General features: G+C 33.0%; 1 protein-coding gene across 10 annotated transcripts in view; it reads left to right on the top strand.

The window, feature by feature from the left end:
* Positions 1-24904, top strand: part of LOC115210326 (forkhead box protein P1) — a 566153-nt gene that overhangs the window by 274564 nt on the left and 266685 nt on the right. The window contains exon 6 of one of the 10 annotated variants that reach the window (XM_036501970.1): positions 6289-6326. The exons of 8 other annotated variants lie outside the window; for them this stretch is intronic. In XM_036501970.1, coding sequence (XP_036357863.1) covers positions 6324-6326 — 3 coding nt within the window. In that variant the 5' untranslated portion in view covers positions 6289-6323. The remainder of the gene's footprint in view (positions 1-6288; positions 6327-24904) is intronic. One more of the 10 variants, XM_029778855.2, reaches the window with a different exon arrangement.

Consider the following 24904-nt stretch of genomic DNA (forward strand, 5'->3'; position numbering starts at 1 on the left):
GAAACATGTTTCTAGGAAATTTCACAAGCATGGCTTTGGGGTAAGAAGCTTGCTTTCCAACCAGATGGTTCTGGGCAAGTGTCTTCTACTATAGCCTCAGGCCAGCCACAGTCTTGTGAGTGGATTTGGTAGATGGAAATTGAAAGAAACCCATTGTATATATATTTGTGTGTGTGTGAGAGAGAGAGAGAGAGAGAGAGACCCCCACCACCACTTGACAATCGGTGTTGGTGTGTTTTTGTCCTCAACTTAGCAGTTCAGCAAAACAAACTGATCAAATACTTGGGTCAGTTCATTCACCTAAAAATTATTCAAGGTGGTGCCCCAGCATGATCACAGTCCAATGACTGAAACAAGTAAAAGATAAAAGATAGATCTTATTGATTTGTTCCTTTGTGTGGAAATTCAGTGTTAACATTTGGGAACTTGAGCATTTTAGAGAGTAAAATTTTAGAATTACTCCATTAAAATTCTTGGACTTTGAAGGAGAATTCTTATCAGAAGTGGAGGTAAATTGGTGGCCGTTGTGACAGTGTGAGAATTACATCATTGGAAAGTAATGACAGAAGTTCTTTGCATTTCACTCACATGTTTTCTACTTTCATCATAATCCATTTTCATCTTGTATGTTAACAAATTATGCCTTATTAACTGAAGACAAAAAAACAAAGAAACATTTCTAAGGTGTTGTGGTGGCTTCTAATTTGGCAAAAAACATCTAAAATAGTGAAATTCCAAAATAATTTACCATTTCAATGATATATTGCAAGCTTTCTCTTTTAATTACACCAAAAATTCATTAAAAAGTTATAGTTTTTGTAAAACTTTCCAGCTAAGCCCCACATATTTAATACTTTTTTCTTCTTATTTTTCACCTCTTTCCTATACCTCTCTCTATCTTCTGTGTCGATAAAAGCAGAAAACTTACCTTTTTTTGATCATCTTAGATATTTTTATGTGTATTTCATGTTCTATTATTTCTTGATTTCTTCTTAGTTTTTCTCTAAGATATATTTTTATAGAAAATACAAAATCCCCCCCTCTCCCGTTCCATTGTGTAATATATCAACTAATTGAAATAGACTTTGAAAACAGAAAACAAACAACATTTGTTTCTTTTTAACTTTAAAGTTAAAATTATTTTTTGTAATTATTGCAAATTCATATATTTTTCTGTACTGCAATTTGTTTTTACACGTGTGTGTTTGTAAATGTATATATACACACATCACCTTTCCATGCTTGCATGGCCATACTTGTATGTGTATTTATGTATATTTATGTATGTATGTACACTAGAGAAAGAGAGAGAATGTGCGTGTGTGTGTGTGTGTGTGCATGTGTTTAACTGTGTGTGGACTTATGTTCAATGCTTATTGATAAAAATATAAATTTTAGAAAATTTCACTCATTGTTGAAGTGTAAAACTGCTATTGTGAAGACCTGTAAATATATGTTATTGATAAATTGCAATATGTGAGGAATTGTGAATGGTAACAATAAAATTGACCATTTTCATTACGACCTCAACTAATAAAACAATTATAAACATTGCAAAGAAAAAAAAAAGGTTGTGAGTCATTATTATTAAGGAATTTTGGTGCTTTATTAGTATTTGTTTATTTCATTACATTCATACCTACATATATATATATATATATATATAAATTTATGTATATAAACAATTTTTTTTTCACTTTTATAAAGCATGATTAGATTTTGTCTCTAACATTCCAACTAGAAGTGTTCTTAATTAAACAACTAAACATACTCTTTTGTTTTGAAATATGTATATGGTTTTATTTCGACATAGTTGGTATTTTTGTTGCTATTTTTGATTGGGCTAATTTCCACTTAATTTCATTGTTTCACGAATGTTATAGTGTGAAAGTAGCATTACACTCCTTCACAATCAGTTTGACTGGAAATTCTCTCTGAATATGAACATATATCAAATTGGCTAAAAAAAAAAAAAAAAGAAACAGGTATAGATTTTATTGATGTTAAAAAATGGTATATTCTGAAGAAAACAAAAAAAACAAAACAAACTGCAAACCAGATAAAAACAAAAACAAGTCTGTACATTTAGGTAGACATAATACAGTAATTTATGCATTTTTGAAACTTTTTAAATAATAAATAACTTACATGTATATAATTAGTTATGTTTTTTTATTCCCTAAAGGCTTGAGATGATCTCTGTGTCATATGTTTATTAGATTTTGATAAATCTAACAATGTTGTCTTCTTTATCTCTCAACTGTTTTCCTGAAACCTGAAGCCACTACCTAAATTTGGTATTGATGCAACCAAATGTAGGTGGTGGCTGGCTGATAGGGGTCCCTTTTGTCAGTTTTTAATTTTTATCGAAAACACTTTTTATTAAAACATTTCTCTCATATCAGTTGTTTGTGTGAGGTTTTTTTCAACCATATTGAAACAAGAAACTCAAACCTTTCAAAAAATAGTAGTAGACTTCCATGTCAAGAGTGCTGTTTGGTGTTTGTAGATACTGACTGAATGGGAGATGAATTTTTGATGGTTTGTTCCTCCAAGTCTACCTTTGTCCTTTTCTATTTTGGTTCCATTGAGTTGGTTCTTCCTAAGAAGACACGCAACATTTTGCTTTCGAGCTAGTTTACTCTTCTTTCATGCTTATCTTTGTAATTGGTAAATTGAGATAAGGAACTTCTAACTCTTATTCAGCATTGTTTTTACTGTATGGAGCAAATGGTCCAGTTACGGATTCATCGCTTTCTTTCCTGCTGGCCACACTTTCAAGGAAAATTAAACATTTTCAGTTTTTTACATTTTTTACACCAGATTCATATAACTGGGTCAACTGCATCCTTGTGGGTGATTTGCAAGGTGGAAACTGCAGGAATTCTGTGTATCATAATTTTAATGCCACCTGTCCATGTTTGCATAAGTTAGAATTTATTGATTCAAATTTTCATCTCTGTCAATCTTGTTTCTAAGCAACAAAATATCTCTTTAGTGCTGGACATGTTTTCATGGAAGATTGGAAACAAATATCACTACTTATATGGCAGTAACACTTGTTTGCAACTGTTATGTGAGATCATGACAAAGAAACAAAACACACACACACACTCTCTCTCTCTCTCTAGTAATTGCCTCTTTCTGCTGAATCAACAAAGATTTATGTGTGTGGGGGGAGCTAAGAATTTGCTTCCCAACCACATGGTTCTGGGTTCAGTCCCACTATGTGGCACCTTGGCCAAGTGTCTTCTACTATAGCCTCAAGCCAACAAAAGCTTTGTGAGTGGTTTCAGTAGATGGAAACTGAAAGAAGTCCACTATATATGTGTGTGTGTGTGTGTGTGTCCCAGCACCACTTGTCAGCCAGTGTTTTTGTTTACGCCCCAAAACTTAACTAGGCTGATAGAATAGGTAGTAAGCTTAAAAAAAAAAAATAAGTACTGAGGTTGATCCATTTGACAAAAATTCCTCAAGGCAGTGCCCCAGCATGGCCATAGTCTGATGATGGAACACAACCCTTACAATAGAATAGGTCAGAAGAGAACTTGGCACCCACTGACCTTATTTATCCCCCAAAAGAGTTATGAAGACCCAGTTGTGTTAATCTTCAGCTATGATGACGGAATTTTCCTTCTATTGAACTAGAGATGTCCTGGGGTTAAAACAACCACCAAAATATATTGCAATCTCTTTAATGTCTACAATAGTGTCTCCCTGTCTTTTGTAAACAGCTGTGTATATTCAAGCAATGAGGATCATATAAGCAAATACGCACGTAAACAATTTGGTCTATGAACAACAAGTAATCAAGATGTTATTGCTACAGCAGTATTCCGAATTTACTTAAATTCTCATCTTTTCAAGAAGAGCACATAAAAATAAAATACTCTATTAATTTGCCGTCTCAGGGTTGGCACATGTGTCTAATAAATGGTGAAGAATTGACCATTACTGGTCTAAATCTACTTTGTCATCATTGCAAGAATGACCATAATCTCCTTACATTCCCAGATCAAGGTGGACAACAACATGTATGTAATATAACTGATGTGGACTTGATATTCGATACAAACAGACTGAGCCACACAGCTTTAGGTGTGAGTGTGTGTGTATGTATTAGTATCTCCATGGCAGCTCTGTATGAATCACTCCTCAACATTTGTTGCATTCTTTCTAAACCATGCAAATATTCAACCCATGCTGACTGCAAATACAAATGACCAAACAATTTGACCAGTTAAAATATTTCACTTTTACAAATTACTATAAATTGATGATTTTATTTTATATATATACATACATACATATATATATATGTGTGTGTGTGTGTGTATTTTTATATCAAAATACATATCTTACAAAATCTGCTACTGTATCTGACTTTGCTTCATCTCAATTATAGTTTTCAATCTCTTATTAAACTGTGACATTTTATATTTATATTCATCCCAGAAAAGTGCACTTATGATGGTAACAGATAAATCTGGAATAGTTTAGGATTCTGGATTGGCAGATGAATTTTTTTTTTTTTCTGTCATGAGTCAAAATATCTGTAGTTTGTGACATAGCAGTATCAAAGTATTTGTGGCATGTGGTATACTAGAGTCAACATATTTGGGGCATGTAGTATACTAGAGTCAAAATATTTGGGGCATGTGGTATACTAGAGTCAAAATATTTGGGGCATGTGGTATATTAGAGTCAAAATATTTGGGGCATGTGAAATACTAGTCAAAATATTTGGGGCATGTGGTATATTAGAGTCAAAATATTTGGGGCATGTGAAATACTAGTCAAAATATTTGGGGCATGTGGTGTACAAGAGTCAAAATATTTATGGCATGTGGTATACTAGAGTCAAAATATTTGGGGCATGTGGTATACTAGAGTCAAAATATTTGTGGCATGTGGTATATTAGAGTCAAAATATTTGGGGCATTTGATATACCACAGTCAAAACATTTGTAGCACATGATATATTACAATCAAGTTAAATTACTGAGTATTTATGGAGAAAAGTCCCTATATGAGAGGGAAAGGTGATTGTTTCTCCAAGTGAATTCTCTTTCTTTTGTCGTCTTAAAAGTCGATGTTTCTTGAAATTATATATTTTATTCATATCATCTCAAATACGTCAGCAACGACATTGTTAATGTATGTCATTGTTTATTATTAAAAGCCTACCTAGGACCATAAGGAAATTAGTTGAACAAAATCTACAATGTGTTCATGGTTACAAATTGTAACAGCTGTTTTATTTCTGGTATTTGTACAACTGACAAAATCTTCACTGTCACAAACTAAAAGCTCCGGTGTCTTTGTATGAAATCATATTTGATATTGTGGTATTTAAAGGCGGTGAGCTGGCAGAAACGTTAGCACGCCAGGTGAAATGCTTTGTGGTATTTCGTCCGCCGCTGCGTTCTGAGTTCAAATTCCGCCGAGGTCGACTTTACCTTTCATCCTTTCGGGGTCGATAAATTAAGTACCAGTGACGCACTGGGGTTGATGTAATCGACTTAATCCATTTGTCTGTACTTGTTTGTCCCTGCTATGTTTAGCCCCTTGTGGGCAATAAAGAAATAGGTATTCAAACCAATGTCATCACATGTTTAGTGTTGTCTGTTTATTTCCTCCATCATTGACTGACATAATCAACACAGAAAAACATAATTAGAATTTACATTTGGTCTTTAATTCCAATTTATTGATTTGTTAATTGAATTTCTTTTTGACACAATAACACCAAAAGAAAAAAAGATGAAAACATCCCAGAGAAAGAGCTGCTTTATTGCTGTCATTTGTTTTAAAATTCTTACCTACCTGGATTAACTGTTGATGTAAAATAGTTTTATGTTCATAGATTCTCTTTCATAATTGTTTTATACACTTGCAATATGACTGTGTATTCTCCAATGCAGTTCAGAAAATATCTGTTAATGGTGCAACTTGATATTAGTTCTTGGTTCAGACTATTGAATTATAATCTTCCCATTTTGGTTAAGTATTTTAGGTGGACACTTGTTTGAGAAATTTATCATTTTATTACAAATGTTTTTTTTTTTTTGCATGTTTTACCTGTAGGAGGGAGGCCAGTACCAATAAGGGAATTAATTTTGAAAATTTTTCCAAGATCAACAAAACTGTGTTTCTTCAGATGAAATGATTTCCAAACCAATATGAAAAAAAAAAACATTTCATAAAATTAAAAAAAGAATACCCTCCAAGAAAATATGAAAGACTGATTTTTTTTTTTTGTTCAAATTCTAATTTCCCTTTTTTCAGCCTGGCTTTGTTCTCTCCCTAGCAGGTAAACATGCATGGTCAGTTTATATTTCATTGCTATGTTTGGTTCTTTGTTAGCTTCGCTAATGTGATGTTGCATGTTACGTTGGTGTCTGTCCTTCTGTCGACATTTTTTCTTTCATAATGGCTATTGATTCTAACAAACATTCAACTCGTTTTTGTTGTTGTTGTTGTTGTTGTTCATGGTTTTGTTGTGTTTACTTGCAAAATAACAATTTCAATTTTTCAAATGTTGTTTACGTTTCTGAAATCTTAATTAGGTTTCCTGTTGTACTTCAAATATTCATTAATATAAAAAAATCATGGATTTTCAGGACCTCCCCCACCTCAACCCTGTGTTTTCTAACAATAACAATTTTACTTTTTTCTTTCTTTTTTCCCCTCATTATGGCATGGTTGTGACATTGGTCTTTGCAAATGTTGATGTTTAGTTGGAACTGATGTTTTTGGACTACTTACCAAGTTCTTTGTTGATTACTCAATTAAGAAGTGTAAACGATTTACTTTTGATTAGGTTGGCACAAATAAACGACGGCTTAAACAGTCAGATTGTGTCACTACATATAATTACCAAGTTGCAACTTGTGTCTTCTTATCAGTAAAATGGCAACCTAACCTTGTAGCAACCGTGCAGTTGCCCTTCATCATACATTATGAATATGGTCTTCATTCATATACACATTAAACACACACATTGTCATCTCTATTCCTAGTTAGATGTTATATTTATCTACATTAAAAATTTACTATAAATGTTTAATATTTGAATAATTCTTCTCATACATTTGTATTTACCAAGTTTAGAATTCCTCAGACAGATATTTCACTCTTGAGTACGTTTATATTAATTCATATCTGTCAGAAGGTTATTTGATATATTACATTCTTCTTTGAAAATTATTTTTGTTTTTACAGCTTTTTACAAAGTAAGTGATTTAACGAGTGAGTAGTAGTTGTATTAAGTTGTACATTAGAGAAAACGAAATATATTTCTAAATGAATGTTATTACCTGAAGTGACCTATTAAGATGGATTTAGCTTCAGTATATTTGATAGGTATATGAAAATTAAATGTGTGTGTGTGTGCTTGTGTTTGTTTGTGTGAGCTGAGATTACATAATACCTCTTTGTAAGGTTTAAATATTCAAATACTAACAAGCTTTTGTTCTTCACTTCATCGAAACAAATCTATATTTTATGTAAGATATCATCTTTAAGCAGCTTTACTCTTAGCAACTTCTTTTTCTAAACAACATTTGGAAAATTCTTCTTGACTAAATAGTATTAATATCTCTTTACGTATGTTTAAAACTGTAATTTGGTAAAAGTTGAGTTGGAAAAACCGTTTGTCTTTGTGACTATGAACTTCAAATTTTCTCAAAAAACATTATTAATTCGGTTGTGGGTAAAATACCTGGAACATTCTGCCTTGCTCTTGTTTCTTTTGTTGATTGAAATGAAGGGTTTGCAGCTATACGTGATCTTTAGGGGTGTTGTTTAGCTGTTAAAAATACTATGCATTCTTGGAGAACATGTATTAATTGATCCTTTAGCATCTTCTACATTTTCATTGAATTATGTTTTAGTATTTCCTATTGTTGGGTTAGAATTGAAATCAGTCTTCATTGTTACTTATCTAATTACAGTGCAATTATTCCATGATAGATTGACCAAAGTAATGTTATAGATAGTTTTGAACTATAAACATTAAATTTTACTGGTTTTTAGCTGCTATTTTTATGCAGTTCCTGTCCTTGTTTTTATGTGACTGAATAAAACTGTTGTCTTGAATATGACACTCAGTGTTTAAGTCTTCCATTGTAGTACCATGTTCATATTCTTGGTACACCATTCTGCTTCTATTTTACTCATTCTAATATTCCATCTTGGTAAAAATTCATAGTTCTTCAACTGAAATTTTATTTGCATCCCTTTTTCAGGAAGCTATTTGTACATTCACTTTCTATTTTGTAAATTTTGTTCAATACAGTTTTGAAAATAGTTTAGTTTTCACTGTTTATCAATCTTTTTACTAAGGTAGATTTTTGCCATGTATGTACATTATTTTGCTTCAACATATAGTCTGATCTCATGAAATGCTTCTAACTGTTCTGATATCATCATCATCATCATCATTTAACATCCTTTTTTCCATGCTGGCATGAGTCGGTCTGTTTGATAAGAACAGGTGAGCCAGAGGGCTTTGCTAGATTCTGTGTCTGTTTTGGCATGATTTTTACAGCTGGATGCACTTCCTCAACCATATAACAGAGAGAACTGAGTGATTTTTACATGGCACCAGCTCTGGTGAGGTCACCAAGTTCCCACAAGACACACACACACACAACTGTTCTTATATTTATATATATATATGACTGCTCTGATATCGCAAGATACATATATACAGCTACTCTGATATTACAGTATATGGATACAACTGTACTAATATTACACATTAAATATACCACAGCTTTGGTATAACAACTTTCTTTACTTCTGTCTGATTTCTCTGTTTCTGGTTCCTGTGCAGGTAGCATGTAAAAAATACCTTTTGAGTGTGGTTGTTGCCAGAACTGCCTGACAGGCCCTTGTGCTGGTGTCACATAAAAGCACCCACTGCACTCTCAGAGTTGTTGGCATTAGGAAGGGCATCCAGCTGTAAAACCCTTGCCAGATCAGATTGGAGCCTGGTGCAGCTTCCTGGCTTGCCAGTCCTCAGTCAAACCGTCCAACCCATGCCAGCATGGAAAGCGGACGTTAAATGATGACAACGATGATGATGGTGACTGTCTGAATTTTCATTTGCATCATTTCCCTTTTCAAGTTAGTTGGTTGTTGTTTGAAGAATATTTGGTTGCTAATTCTAGCTTTTAAAGCAACCACTTTGAGGTTCACCCATTAATTGTCTGAACCAGTGGTTCCCAACCCTTTTATTTAAATGAGTTTTCCCACAGACCTCTTTTAATATGCTTATCTCTTTATATACCTGTGCAGTCCACCAAGAATCCATGGACCCTTGGTTAGGAGCCATTGGTCTAAACTACACACACACAAAGACAACAGCGTCAACAAAACAGAAACCTTAGCTGGATATATAAATGGCACATATGCAAGCAATGGCACAGTTTAAGCTCCATCTCGCTCAATCCCTGCCACTGGTCAGTGATCATGAAACACCCATATATCCATACTTCTCATTACACTACTCTACAAGCACAAGGCTCTTCACTAGACAAACATTAAAATGCACTGAGGCACAAAACTAGCATTAAGTGTCACATTTTCCCTTTATAGTGGTGCAGCATCACCACCACCAGTCTGGAGCAATAGTAGCAATCAATTCCATTTTGTCTCACCACTCTAGCATCACCAAAACCTACAAAAACATTGGTAAACCTAAAGGAGGTATGTTGTTGCTTGCTTTGCTAGAAACAGGAGCCAAATCTCCCTTTAAGCCTCGCCCTACTCATTGATGGTATAAGGTACCAGCCTGGTAAATGCCAGTGTTGCTATTGGTTATAAATCTGCTGGATGTAACTGCACAGTAAAAAAAATAAGAACTTTCTGTAATTCTGCTGTTTTGGACTGCCATAAGAGACACTGACTGCAATTAAATAGTTTTTTCCCTTATTGATTTTTATCAATTGACAGTCTATTGATTTACATAGATTAATGTTAAATGATGAGTATTTTTATGGGATAATCTATGAATTTAATCTCTTTATTGCAAATCGTTTATTTTCTTTTTACCATTTCTTATTGTTTCATATTTGGCATTTATACAATTTATCAATTTATATTTAAAAAAAAAAAGAAAAAACACAGCATTATCCATGCACTTTTTTTTATTCTATTTCACTTGACTCTAAATATTTCCTACTTTTGCACCATTCTAACTTTACTTTGAAGATTTCACAAAGTTCATCTCTGCCTTAGTTCCTCAACTTTGCTGGTTCTGGTATTGTCCTTTGCTTCCTTGTTTTTTTTTTTTTTTTTTCTTCACCTGAATAAGGAAGAAGTACATATCTTGAGCATGTTACATGGAAACAAACAGAATGAAACTACAAATAAATTAATAATCTAATTTATAATTTTGCATAGATTTATATGGTCATCGTGGAAGGCAGATTTGATGAGACAAAGTGTGGGTATTTGCTGTTCATTATTAACTGGTGAATGAAAGCAACAGGCATGCCACTTGCCCCCCACCACCACTACCACCTCCATATACTGTGTATTTATCAGAATAATTGTATGTCTTGCACTGGCCCTACCATTTGGTTTCTAGCTCAGTCTTTTACTATAACCATGAGCCAAATCAAAGCCATGTGAGTGCATTTGGTAGGCAGCAACTGAAAGAAGCCTGTTGTATATGTGTGTGTGTTGGTATTGTGTTAGCAGTGTCCTTTAATTTGCTATCTTTTGTGAAAACGTGTGTGGCTGCATGGAAATGTTAACTTGCTTGGAAGCAGATAAGGGTTGGCAACAGGAATGATATCCTTCTACTTCCATCTGATCAATGCAAGCATGGAAGGTGGTCATTGAAACAGAACAGTGATCAGTGATGACAGACAGACACACATATTGATCTCTTTCACTCTCTTCCATTTTCTCTCTTCTCTTGCCCTCTCCCTCTGAGTGGATAACCATGTATTTCCTCTAGAGCTAGACACCCCGTTTCTGTCTTTCTGTCACACTCTAAACCTCTTATCACCTGGCACAAAGCCAAACCTCTAATACCTCCCTTCTCAAAGGATCTTTGTCTTACAAGTTACTTGGTGATCCTGCCAGTGCTGATGCCATGTAAAAAAGCACCTAGGCCACTCTTCTAAAGTGGTTGGCATTAGGAAGAGCATCCAGCTGTAATAACCATGCCAAAACAGACATTGCCAGTGTTGGTGCGAATATAAAAAGCACTCAGTCCACTCTGTAAGGGGGTGGGGTGGCATTAGGAATGATATCCAGCCATAAAAGCCATGCTGAAACAGACAATGAAGCTAGGTGCAGTCTTCTTGTTTTGCCATCTCCTGTCAAGCTGTCCAACCCATACCAGCATGGAAAATGAATGTTAATTGATGATGATGATATCATCATTATCATCTTATCGTTACATTTCCATGCTTACATGGGTAAGACAGGAGTATATTGGGGCAGAGCAGAGATTTTCTACAACTGGATACCCTTTCTGTTACCAATCTCTATAGGTTTCCAGATGAGATAAAAATCTGCCAGTCTATTGAACAATGTGTGTGTGTGTGTGTGTATGTTAGAATTGTGCTTAGCCATAGCAGAACCAATAACTGGTTGCAAGTACTCAACATAGTTATAATGTATATTACAAATGAGTTCTGGTGGTGAGGTGCTGTGAATTCACTGATATCCTCATATAACCAGACTAGTTATATGTATTGTGATATATCAGAACAGGTGTATATATTGTGTTATGAGAACATCTAGAAGTATTTTGTGCTATCAGTATATATGTTAAAGAATGAATAATAATAGAACCTACTAGCATTGACAATCTCCATTTATTAACACAAGCTATACGAATGTGCAGGTATGTATAATATGTGCCTTTCATGCTGTGTGTGTATGTGTCTGTGTGAGCTTGCATATGTATGAATTCATTTGTCGCTTTTGAATTTTTTACGATGAGGTGTATACATCTTTAATCAATAATTTTATTCCTATTTTCTTTCTTTCTTTCTCGTGTTACATTGCTTCCTTCCCACCCCTTTCTTTTCCTCTCTGTTATTATTATTATTATTATTATTATTATTATTTTTATTATTATTATTATTATTATTATTATTATTATTATTATTATTATTATTATTATTAAATCCTGTATTTAATTTTCATATAGTCTATCACTGTAAAAAGTGCTAAATTTAATACTCTTTTGCCTGAATCAATGAATAGTTTAACTATTTAGTGCATAATTGATGAGTGTATATAAAGTTTTGTGAGTTCAGATGAAGTTTATAATTGTATGTAGAATTGCATTATTAATAGTTGTGAGGGAGCTAGCAGTAACTAAAACATTTCTACATTAAATAACTCCTGTTCATCACTTTTTCATACTTTTGCATACACCTGTATAGCTTATAAACACACACTAATGATTCTTACAGTGGATCCAATCATTGGACTGCAGCCTTGTTAAAACATCCTCAAGAGTTTTAGTCCTTTGTGTGTGTATTTTATTTATAATTGTACCATAACCAAAGCAAAAGAAATCCCAATCTCTACATCATGAAGAAACACTAACACTGACGGTGTAAACAAAACAACAAATATAAATATTCCATTAGTATTCACCTATAATCCTTGAAACCATTAACATCCTACATTCAGCCAAATGACACCTCCCAATTCTACATCAGTCATCAAATCCCCAACAAATAATCAAAGAATCAGAAATCATTAACAGCCAAAGACAACCACCAAATCTCCAAAGACTTCCGACAAAGGTGAGATTTACATTGGAGGAAGAAACAGTGCAGGTAAGAAACTGTGGGGGACATGTGAAATAATTGAGCAAAGAACAACTGAATGATTAAAATGGAAATGAATTGAAAGTGAATACAAAACTTGAATTGAAAAACAAAAAATCTCATCTACTCTCATCATATGCCCATGATGCAGTGAGAATTACATTGGAGAAACAAGGACTAAACTACCCAGTCATGTGAACGTGTATAAACAACAAATTAAAGATTCATCTCTTAGAAATGTTCCATGTAGTGAACATCTAGATGTTTGTGCAAATAGAAAATTAAAAATATCATTCTCCTTTTACAATAAAAGATGGAAATGATCAACTACAAAAGGCAGAAGAAGAATGAATTATAAATCCAAAACTAAAACCGAAAAAGTTAACACCATTACAAAAAAATAAAAATAAAAAAAAACCAACTTCCCTTTGTATATCAGTCCAGAATGCATGTTTGAAGTTGAAAAATGAAAGTGCTTACACACAAAATACACACTAGACATAAAATACTATATACATACTTCTTCCAGAGATGTTAGCAACATTCTGTTAAATAAAAGAAATTTCTTTTAAATAGTTAATAACTTTTAAAAAGATCTTTTTCTAAATGCTGTAACTGTATCAAGTAATTTTTACAAAAACTTATCTGTCTGTCTGTGTGTCCATCTGTTCATCTATCTGTCTGTCTGTGTATATATATATATATATGTGTGTGTGTGTGTGTGGAGATGCAGTGGCCCAGTGGTTAGGGCAGTTGTAGGATCGCGGTTTTGATTCTCAGATTGGGCGTTGTGTTATTGAGTGAAAACATCTAAAATTCCACAAGGCTCTGACAGGGGGTGGTGGTGAACCCAGCTGTACTCTTGAAGCTAACTTTTTTTCCTACATCTTGATCTTTGGATCTTATATCTGTTTATGTCTATATATTTGTGCGGTGTGTATGTGTGTGTGTGTGATGAGTGGTCATCTTGTGGGTATGTATGTGTCACTATCACCATCATTTAATGTCTGTGTCTATACATATTACATTATGTCATATATAATACATATGTAAATATGTAAGTATATAAATGTATCTTAACTCACAAACACTGTGTGTGTGGTATACTTCCCATCTCTATGTATATTGTTGTATTTGCACACTTAATGACCAGTAACTGACCTAAAATACTCTAAATCTTCTGAAAGCTCTTCCTTTTGCTCTTTCCTTCCTTCTGGGTTGTAGTCTTGTTATTGTTGAAACTCTCTTTTTGAAAGGACCATATTTACACTGAATAAAATACATAAAAATTCTAAGGTTTGTAAGTATAATATAGGTTCTTGTTTGATATCTTTATATTTAGAAATATTTTATGGATATGTCTGTTTGTGATAAATTGTGATTCATTCAGCAGAGCAGGTGGCTGTTTATTCAGCAGTAAACTTCTGTCAAATATTGAACTTGTGCAAAATTTATATATTTTTCTCTTAAGATGGAAAAAAGAAACCCAAATTGTTTTTTTTTTTGCTTTCTTGTCTGTAAAAACATGCTCTATGTCCACTGCATAAACATTTTGTTTGGTTCTTAAGAGCAGCAATGATTATTTTTAATTAAACTCATAAGCTGCCTGTAGATAATTTTTTTTCTACACTCACACATCTGTTATCTTTAATCTTTCACTTGTTTCAGTCATTCAACTGTGGCCATGCTGGGGCACTGCCTTGAGGAATTTTAATTGAATGAATTCACCCCAGTAATTTTTTTTAAAGCCTAGTGCTTATTCTATTGATCTGTTTTGCTGAACTGCTAAGTTGCATGGACATAAGCATACCAACACTGGTTCTCAAGTGATGGTAGCAGTCAGACAAATACATGCTTACACACACACATGCTCACATGACAGGCTTCTTTCAGTTTCCCTCCACCAAATCTACTCACAATCTTCGGTCAATCTAAGCTCACTTGCCCAAGGTGCCACACAGTGGCACAGAACCTGGTACCATGTGGTTACTCCTGCACCTAGAAAAATGCTTCACAAATATGCATGTCATCCCTCTTACTAAAGCTCACACACACACACACACACACAGTAATCCCTCAATTATCGTGGGTGTTACATTCCAAAACACTCCGTGATAGGTGAAAATCTGTGAAGTAAAAACAGTAATGTACTGTAAATTTTTTAAAAATTATTTTTATAATTTGTATATATTTATTTTATTATAAATGCAAAACACCACACACTTACCTCCCAAGTTTTGCTTTCCATACAGTATGTGTGATTCTTGTTTACTCATCTTCCATGCACTACGTATTTTCTTTTAATATATCTTAATTAATGTGTTATACAGTGCAGTACTGTATTGTATCTTTATTTATTAATTTATTAATTTTTAGGCAGAAATAATTAAAATCTAAAACAATTTAAATACCTATTGGTCACAGAAACTCATGATATATTGAGGAGTTCGCAAAATAAATTTAGCCATAAAAATACGTTATGTACTGAGGGTGCGATAGATGAATCACAATATGATGAGAGATTACTGTATAAACAAATATATTTGTAATACTGTGGTTGTCTTTTGTCTTGTTACTGAAGACTGTTGGATGTTTTGTTATCTAACCAAAAAGTTGAAGGTTCATATTTCAATACCAGTAGTGCTTCTCTGTATCCATAGCCAAAAGATGAATTAATGCTATCAATAACTAATTACACTTTGTATGTATAACTAATTAATTTAAGGAGCAGTGAGAACATGAGATAATTAATGTTACTTCCTCCTGCAGTGCTTGATTAGTTCTTTGTGTATGTCTTGAGAGTACAATAGAAGCTATTCCAACAGTCAGGTTAGAGACCCTTCCATCATATTAAGTCAAGGCATTCTTATTTGGGTCCTGATTTAACCCTTTTGATACCAAACTACCTAAAACCATCCATGGATTTGTGATAGAAATTTTCGTTTTTTAAAGTGAACTAAATTAAAACCTTTCATAAAAATTTCATATTAATTCATTCCAAACTCCAATTCCATAATAAGTTATTTTATTCTTCATCATTACCAAAATAGTTAAAACAAACGCTGTGTATTTTAACAGGAATTTGGTAACAAAAGAGTTAAGTGTTGTTCAACACTTGGTTCTACCAGTCACTTGCTGAAGCTTTTCTACCAAACTATTTGGTATCAGCATTGTCGTTGGTTTTAGTTTTCCATCAGACCAGTCACCAATTCACTGAATTTCTTTTTATTCCCCACTAGTCCTAAAATTCTTTTAATACTGATGCAGATGGTTTCTGTAATTACTCAGAATATTTCAATCTCTAACCATAGTAACACTTGATTTCCTGTGCTGTGTCAGATTGATATTTTTTTACATTTTCTAGCTAGCATATTTCTTTTAGGTTCAACTCCTCCTCTCACCATCATCATCATTATCATTATTCAGGGTGTGCATGAATGTTTCACATTCGGAATCAATGTCCTTGATACCAGATTACAACTAGTCCCTTAAATATCAAAAAACCTTCCTTCCAATCCTTGTTGTGCCCAAAAGAACAAATTTCTGAATTAAGGCAATTCTCGGAGTTACACCAATCTCAATAAGGGAGCTATTAAGTCTGTTGGTGGTGGTGGTGGTATGTAGAGCACCTATGGCAATTGGGATTACTTTTGTAGAAAGCCTCCACAGTTTTATTTGGGAGCATCATTATTATTATTATTTTCAAATTCTGCTGAGGTCGACTTTACCTTTCATGCTTTCAGGGTCAATAAATTAAGTACAAATGAAACACTGGGGTTGATGTAATCGTCCTCTCCCCACAAATTTCGGCCTTGTGCTTTTAGTAGAAAAGATTATTATTATGTTTCTTGATGATTGTTGCTTAACAAGCCACATGTAACTGGAAGTAACTGTATCATCCCTCCCCCTCAACAAAAAAAAATATAGAATTACAAAGCTAATGCTTTTTGAAATTTTATCAACTCCCAAACTTCCAATTTTCCTCTTCTTAGAACTATTTCTTCAACAAAACAAAGCAGAAAGAAAAAGCTGATTTTAGCAGGGTTTTTTTTTTTTCCTTTTTTAAAAGAAATAAATCCTGAATTCATAAACAATGCATAAAATATTTCAGTCAGTTAATTAAAATTGTCTTTTGCAGTTATTTCGTTTATTACTAATGATATGTATGAAATATATATAAATATATGTATGAGTGACACCTTTACACTACAGTGTAGTGCAGGAAACAAACGAAAATAGAGTATTGGCTATTTATGTGCATGTGTGTGTGTTAAGTGTGTGGTGAGATGTGTGTGTGTGTATGGTTATTACACATACATTCAGTTACAATGTTGTGCAATCAAACCTAATGTCATTTCAGGCTCCAGTCCTACACTAATATAAAAGTGTGTTTATGTACACCAATATATATATCATCACATTCAATGATGATGATGATATGTGGATATAGATAGGTAGAGAGAGAGAGAGAGAGGCAGACAGACAATGCTTCAGCCATATTTTTATGTTAGTGTACTGATATCCATAATTTTATCTTTCTAGTTGTATTCAGTTGCTGTACAGTTCGAAAAGTGAAGCCACTGGTCAAGCAAGGCTACTGTTTGTTGCAGATCTAGCTGCTGATGTTGTGTGTGTGTGTAATTGCTTTAGTTCCATAGTGTAGGATAGAGTGAGTAATGGAGAGATTGATGGCTGGTCAGACAGACAGACAGCTAGACAACAAGGCAGACAGCAAATGCTCTGGCCAACTATGAAGCCAGCAGCAGCAGCAGCAGCAGCTGCAGCCGGCTGACTGGCTAGTTGTGGCCAGCCATGCTTATTGATCAACCACTGATGAAGGGTGTGAACATGGACAATCAATAGTTAGGAAGGCCAAAGTATGTGTTTACATCTTTGTGGAACTCATGCACAGAAAATAGTAGATCAACATTGTAGCCAGTGCTAGCTACTGCTGACCAACCAAGCAACTTGTAAATAATAGTGGTCAAAAGGAGACTGACAGTCTAGCAGTAGACTCACTAACAAACTGGCTTCTCTTATTCCATCCAATATAGTTTCTCCAAATTTTATTTATCAATCCCACCTTAATTATATTTATCTAGTCTCTCCTTATTTATCCTTTCCCCCCTCCTTTTCTATTACGTATTTGTTTTTATCTTCTTCTACTCTCTTTCTCTTTCTTCTTCTTCCTTTTCTCTCTCTCTCACCTTTTTTTCTCTTTCTTTCATCCCCACCTCTCTGTTTCCTAATCAAACTCAGTTATATCTTTACTGCACATTTCTCTCTAGTTGTACCCACCACCCCTCAATTCATTACCTTTATGCCTCTCTGTCTTGATATTTTCATCTCTCTCTCTCTCTCTCTCTCTCTCTCTCTCTCTCTCTCTCTTCATATATATCTAATTATGTATGTATACATTAAACTGTAGTCTATCATATATCTATGTTAATCTTCTTGCCTTTTTAGTGGACTCTGTGTCTATGTTTGTCCATTTACCTATCTATCTTCCGAGATCATTTATCCACCTACCAACCTACCAGCCAGCCTACTTACCTACATACCTACACACACACACACACACATGCACACACCTCACTCTCTCTCTCTCTCTCTCTTTAATTTCTATATATCTGGTGGTATGTGTGTAGCAATATTATATACATTCAATACTAACATACCTATCTCCTTGCTTATCCGTTTTGTTTGTTCCTCTCTCTTTATATTACCTGTTTATGTTTACTGTTTATTTCCATATTTGTTTTCTGATTCTCCAACCTTCAAGGTGACAGAGGTGTGTCTATTGATAGTTATTATGGCTGATATTACTAATGGACTTGGTTTTGTTGTAATTATGTTGTTGCTAATAAAGTTGTTTTGTCTGTCAGATACACTTTCAAAAGTTCTTTTCACTATCAGCCTCACCAATTTTAGCTTTTCTCTTCCCAAATGTCCTTCACATAAAGCCAATCATTACACAAATACTCTGTGTGTGTGTGTGTGTGTGTGTGTTTATACACCAGAATGGTTACCTTTTAGCATGGCACTTTGTGTAGATATATATGAATAACTGTGTAGGTGTATATGCGTGTGTGTTTGCACATGCATATAAACGTACGTATTTATGAATATTTACATATTCAATCAAACTGCCCACATATACCCATATATACATAATCATGTGTAGACTGTGACCTGTATACGCATACTAAATTGAATGTTACATTACATATTCTCCTTTTATGACTGCATCTACACACAATGTGCATATGGGAGTTACTAATAAAATGTGTGTACACATGCTAATGTGCATTCTGTTGTTTATTTGCAATCTGCCAACCTTCTTCTTCTTCTTGCCCAGCCAACTTCTTCACCTCTTGAACCATCAATCTTCAGCCCTACCAGCCAGCATGAGACATCTCTGCACTTCTTATTTGCCATCTTTTATTTTTTCTTTCCTTCTTAGTTGTGTTGACTGAAGCTTCCTGGTCAAAAAGTTGTACTGCTGGACTGGACAGACATATTTTATATATCTGTTTCTGTGTGTGTGTGTGTTGTTTAGGTTGAAGCTTTTCTTGTCAAGAATACATTAGTACCGACCTTGTGTCCACCATGCTGCTGGTCTGAGCTGTCACAGTCATGTGTATGTGGATAGATTTTAATTTGCTTATATCTGTATATGTATGGGACTGAATGTTTCTTTGTGTATGTGTGTATATAACATACAAACACACACATGTATGTATATATATATATATATATATATATATACACATATATATAATCAGTAATTTTCACGTTCATAAATGGGTGTGTAGTCTGTGTATATGTGTAATTCTGAAATAAAGTATATATTTCATATTTACGTTAATTAAAATATGCATATCTTAATGTTCATTCCATATTATGCACTGTTGAGTGGTGCAACAGTTCATATACACACAACCATGCATACACTATGTGCACATACAGTTCACTGTATACATACACACTCAGGGCCTACTATATATGTGTGTCTATACACACACAACCCATCATAACAATAATCACACCAATATTTATGAAATTCTTCTTGCCACATCTAAATTCTAAATTTTCTAGAGACACAGGTGTGCACCTCACTCTGGCATTATCTCACCTGGTTTTTTCCCCTCCCTCACACTGTTCCACTTTATCTTCTTTCCTATTTTCTTTTTGTCTTTAATTCCATTCCCATCCTATTTTATATTTAATCATCTTGCATGTTCTTTCACATTTTTTATTTGTTTTTTTTTCATTCAGTTTGTTTTGTTCATTTACTTCTTTCTTCCTTTTAGTCTTTCATTGAATCTTGTTTTCTTTCTTTGCTTTGTTCTTTCTCTCCTTCATTTTCTTATTCTTCCCTTTTCCTCCCCACCTCCTTCATCTTTCCATTCTTTCTCATTTCTGCCATTCCCTCTTTCTATACATTTGGTATAGACTTTTATCTCCACATGCCTCATTCATTATTGGAGTTGTCCCCCCATTAACTTGTGTATTTCTTCTTAGATTTCTACTTTCTTTATTGCTAATTTATTCAGTTATTTTCACCTATGTTGTTCACACACACACACACTGATGTACAGAAAAAGGATTTAACTGATGTTATTGTCTGGCATGTAGCTTAAATCCTAATACTCAGTCTTCAACCATTCTACTTACAATAAAACAATTAACTGATGGAAGCCTGTGGAAACCCTCAATACAAGAGAAGCCAAATCCAACCACATCAAATATGGTTGTTTTTAAAATATCCTGCACAATTATTATTATTATTATCATTTCTTGTTCTATTTTCAGTTCTTTAATGTAAACCTCTTGTTTACTTTTTACATTTAACAGAAGTAGTAGAGTTAAGGTAGTTTAACATATTTCATGCAAGGAGCATTAAAAATGCGACTAGAAATAATTATATGGAGCTACCACACTCTTAGTCAATACATCTAAATGGATGTATTTATAAAGGTATCTCCATGTACAGAGCTTATGTCATAAAGATAAAAACTCCAAATTCAAATTTTTGGTTTAACTATTTTCCATGTATCACTAATGAACATCACAACTTATCAATCATCCATTTTTAATTTTTATTTTCTGGAACACCATAGATTCTTGTTAATCACTCCTTACTAATTATTCAAAATAAATTATTGTCGATGGTTGTTTTTTGTCATGTTATCATCATCATCATTTACCATCCCTTTTCCATGCTGGCATGGGTTAGATGGTTTGACTGGAACTAGTAAGCTGGAGAACTTATAATGTATTATTATTGATTTTACATGGGTGTTATAGGTGATAGAATGGGATATCAAGAGGGTGTTGTAGCCTAAATAGTTGGGATCAGAGTAGCTATATGCTTGGGGTCATATGTTATAAAGATGACAATATAAGTTACAACATCCATTTAATTAGTATTGATAAGGATACATAAAACCAATGCCAGTCACTTATATTTACTGTACTTGATGACACATTCTTGTCAGAGAACCCTGATTCTGAGGCTAGCATGTAATGACTGCTGGCATATATCAAGTCATAATAGTTTGATGGAATTCATTTCATCTCTCATTTGTTTCATGATCAGAAATGCATTCCATCTTCTCCATTCCTTTAACTCTGTCAATTGTCTAAAGATACCAGTTACGTTTTAAAGAGAATTTGATTAATTTAGTTTGTTTGAATTTAGGAAAAAACTAGACTCTCCAATTTAATTTCTGTATGAAATGTAACCCTGCAGGTTACTTTCTTACCCTTTAGTATACTTTTCATGTAATCAATATACAGGGTATTTGGGCTAAATTTGATGATCTTTTATGTCTCCCTTTTTCCAAGAACAGATCAGTCTATTAGTGAATAGTCAATAGCATTGGTGAGCATAAAGATCAGTGTTGTAGTTGAGAAAAAGTTTGTTGACCTGAAGGACTAGAAGTCATCTGAATATTAGCAAAGGGTTACCCGTATCATGGTGGTTCACATCAGGTGTCAAAATGTTGACATCACTTCTGCTCAGTGCTCTATGAACATGGTAAAGATGTGAACAGATGCAATGAAGAGTACGAAGCTATGGCTTGTAGGAGAGGCAGCGGGCATTTTGATTATGTTCATGTGCCAGAATCCATCCCCACATCTTTAAACAGGGCCTTTGGCTCAATTCAGATGGCTATATGAAGCTGCTGGAAACTGAAGTCAAACTTCAGCTGGAGAGAGTTGTGGCTTGAAGGCCATATGTATAGTTGCAGGAATTGGCTCCTTGTCATACCTCTACAAAATGTCAGAAGGGTTGTTGAAGAACTTCTGACTTCACCAGTTCCAATTTCTGGGCTCCTAATTTCTCTGATTGTAATCTGATGGATTGCTCTGTGTAGATCACATTTGAGAAAGACATCAACCACTGTCTGCAACATTAAGGGTGAGCTGACAGCCAAGATCAGGAAAGTGTTTGAAAACCTTCTCAGGAATGTACGGAGTAATGCATGGACCAGGTTCCAGAAATTAAAAAATTTTTTTCGATAAATACTTTCATTTTTGGATTGAGTATTGTTTTCTTTTCCTTTATGCAAACTGTTGAATTTAGCCTCAACACCCTGTACATGGGAAATAGATGCCATTTCAGTAATAGAGTATGTGTCACTCTTTTTATCTGCAAAATATTTATATTGTTTTAAAAAAAAAAACAAAAAGAAAAAAGCATAATGTTAGTAAGGAATTTAGCTGCCAATTTATTTGGTTGGACTTTGCATGTTCTTCTGACTTGCCAGCTCCTGTCAAACTGGTAAACTCATTCCAGCATGGTAAACAGACGATTGATGAAGATGAAAAGTGCAGATGAAACACGGAAATGGTTAAACAAAACACATAGTAATTTGTATTAATGAATCGATAAGTCAGTATAGGTGCAACAATACATGTATTCATACTTTGATATGTGTTGTGTGTGTCTTGATATATATATATATATAATATAATATATATATATATATAATATATATATATAATATATATATATATATGTATATATATATATATATATATATATATATATATGTATATATATATATATTATATGTATATATGTATATATATATTATATGTATTATATGTATATATATATATTATATGTATAATATGTATATATATATATATTATATGTATTATATGTATATTATATATATTATATGATATATATATGTATATATATATATATATATTATATGTATATATATAGGTATACATATGTATATATTATATGTATATATATATTATATATATATTATATGTATATATATATTATATGTATAATATGTATATATGTATATATTATATGTATATATATATATATATTATATGTATATATATGTATATATATATTATATGTATATATATATATATGATATATATGTATACATATGTATATATTATATGTATGTATATATTATATGTATATATATATTATATGTATATATATATTATATGTATATATATGTATACATATGTATATATTATATGTATACATATGTATATATTATATGTATACATATGTATATATTATATGTAATATATGTATATATTATATGTATACATATGTATATATTATATGTATATATATGTAATATATATATATATATATATAGGTATACATATGTATATATTATATGTATATATATGTATATATATATGTATATATATATGTATACATATGTATATATTATATGTATATATATATAGGTATACATATGTATATATTATATGTATATATATGTATACATATGTATATATTATATGTATACATATGTATATATTATATGTATACATATGTATATATTATATGTATACATATGTATATATTATACGTATACATATGTATATATTATATGTATATATATTATATATATATTATATGTATATATTTGTATATATATATATATTATGCATGTATATATTTGTGTTATATATATATATATATATATATATATATATTATGCATGTATATATATATATATATATATATATATACAGACATTTTTTACTTGTGATCTGTGCTCATCGTGAGAGTCTGCCATTAGTTTGACAACACTTTCACCTACTTGAAACCTCCTCTGATATGTGTGTGCGTGTGCATCCATCAATCCATGCACACACGCAGGCACAGACACACAGAGACACAGAAACACACATTTACACATGCTTGTACATACATACATATCATATACATGCACACTTATATATACTTACAGCTGTGATGCTAGACAAGTTATTGCATGGCTTCGCCCTTTTGAGCTAAATCTATGAGAATGAGTCAAAAAAGAGTTGTGGTTTTGAAGAAAAATCTCATGAATTCTATTTCCTGTCTCTGAACTGTTTATGTAAACTATACGAACACTGTGGAATTCCTGCAGTAAATCCAGTTGCATGCATATTTCTACTGTACGATGACTTCAGGTAGCCAATAACTGTGGACAAGCTTTACACAGCATTCTGCAAGGTTTCTACACAAAATGTGTAATATATGTATTCAAAGATTGGGCCTGACAGAGGCAACAACAAGTGATCAAGACCTTTGGTGATATGCCGTGCTTGAGAAGACCCGTTGAGCCAAGTGAAATCGTAGTCATGGCTGATGCCGGGGTGGTTTAATGACCCATTAAAAACACTGTTCAATCATTGGGCGATATGATGTGCTTGTGAGGATCTTTTAAACCGGTTGAAATCTTAGTTAAAGCTAATGCCAGTGCTGTCTGATTGGCACCAATGCTGGTGGGACATAAAGAGCACCATGTGAGTGTTTGACCTCATGGAGGCAGTGACATGTGATCAAGGCCTTTGGTGATATACCATGCCTGTATTGACCTGTCAAGCCAGGTAAAACTGCAGTCAGGGCTGATGCTAGTGTCAGTTCAATGGCACTTGTGCTGGTGGCACATAAACAGCACCCACAATACACTCGGAGTCCCTTGTGTTTATATATATATATATATATATATACACACACACACACACATATATATATGTATAGAAATAGATATGCATATATATATGTGTGTGTGTGTGTATATATATACCTACAAATATATATATAT

This window comes from Octopus sinensis, linkage group LG4, assembly GCF_006345805.1.
Source record: "Octopus sinensis linkage group LG4, ASM634580v1, whole genome shotgun sequence".
NCBI classification, from domain to species: Eukaryota; Metazoa; Mollusca; class Cephalopoda; order Octopoda; family Octopodidae; genus Octopus; species Octopus sinensis.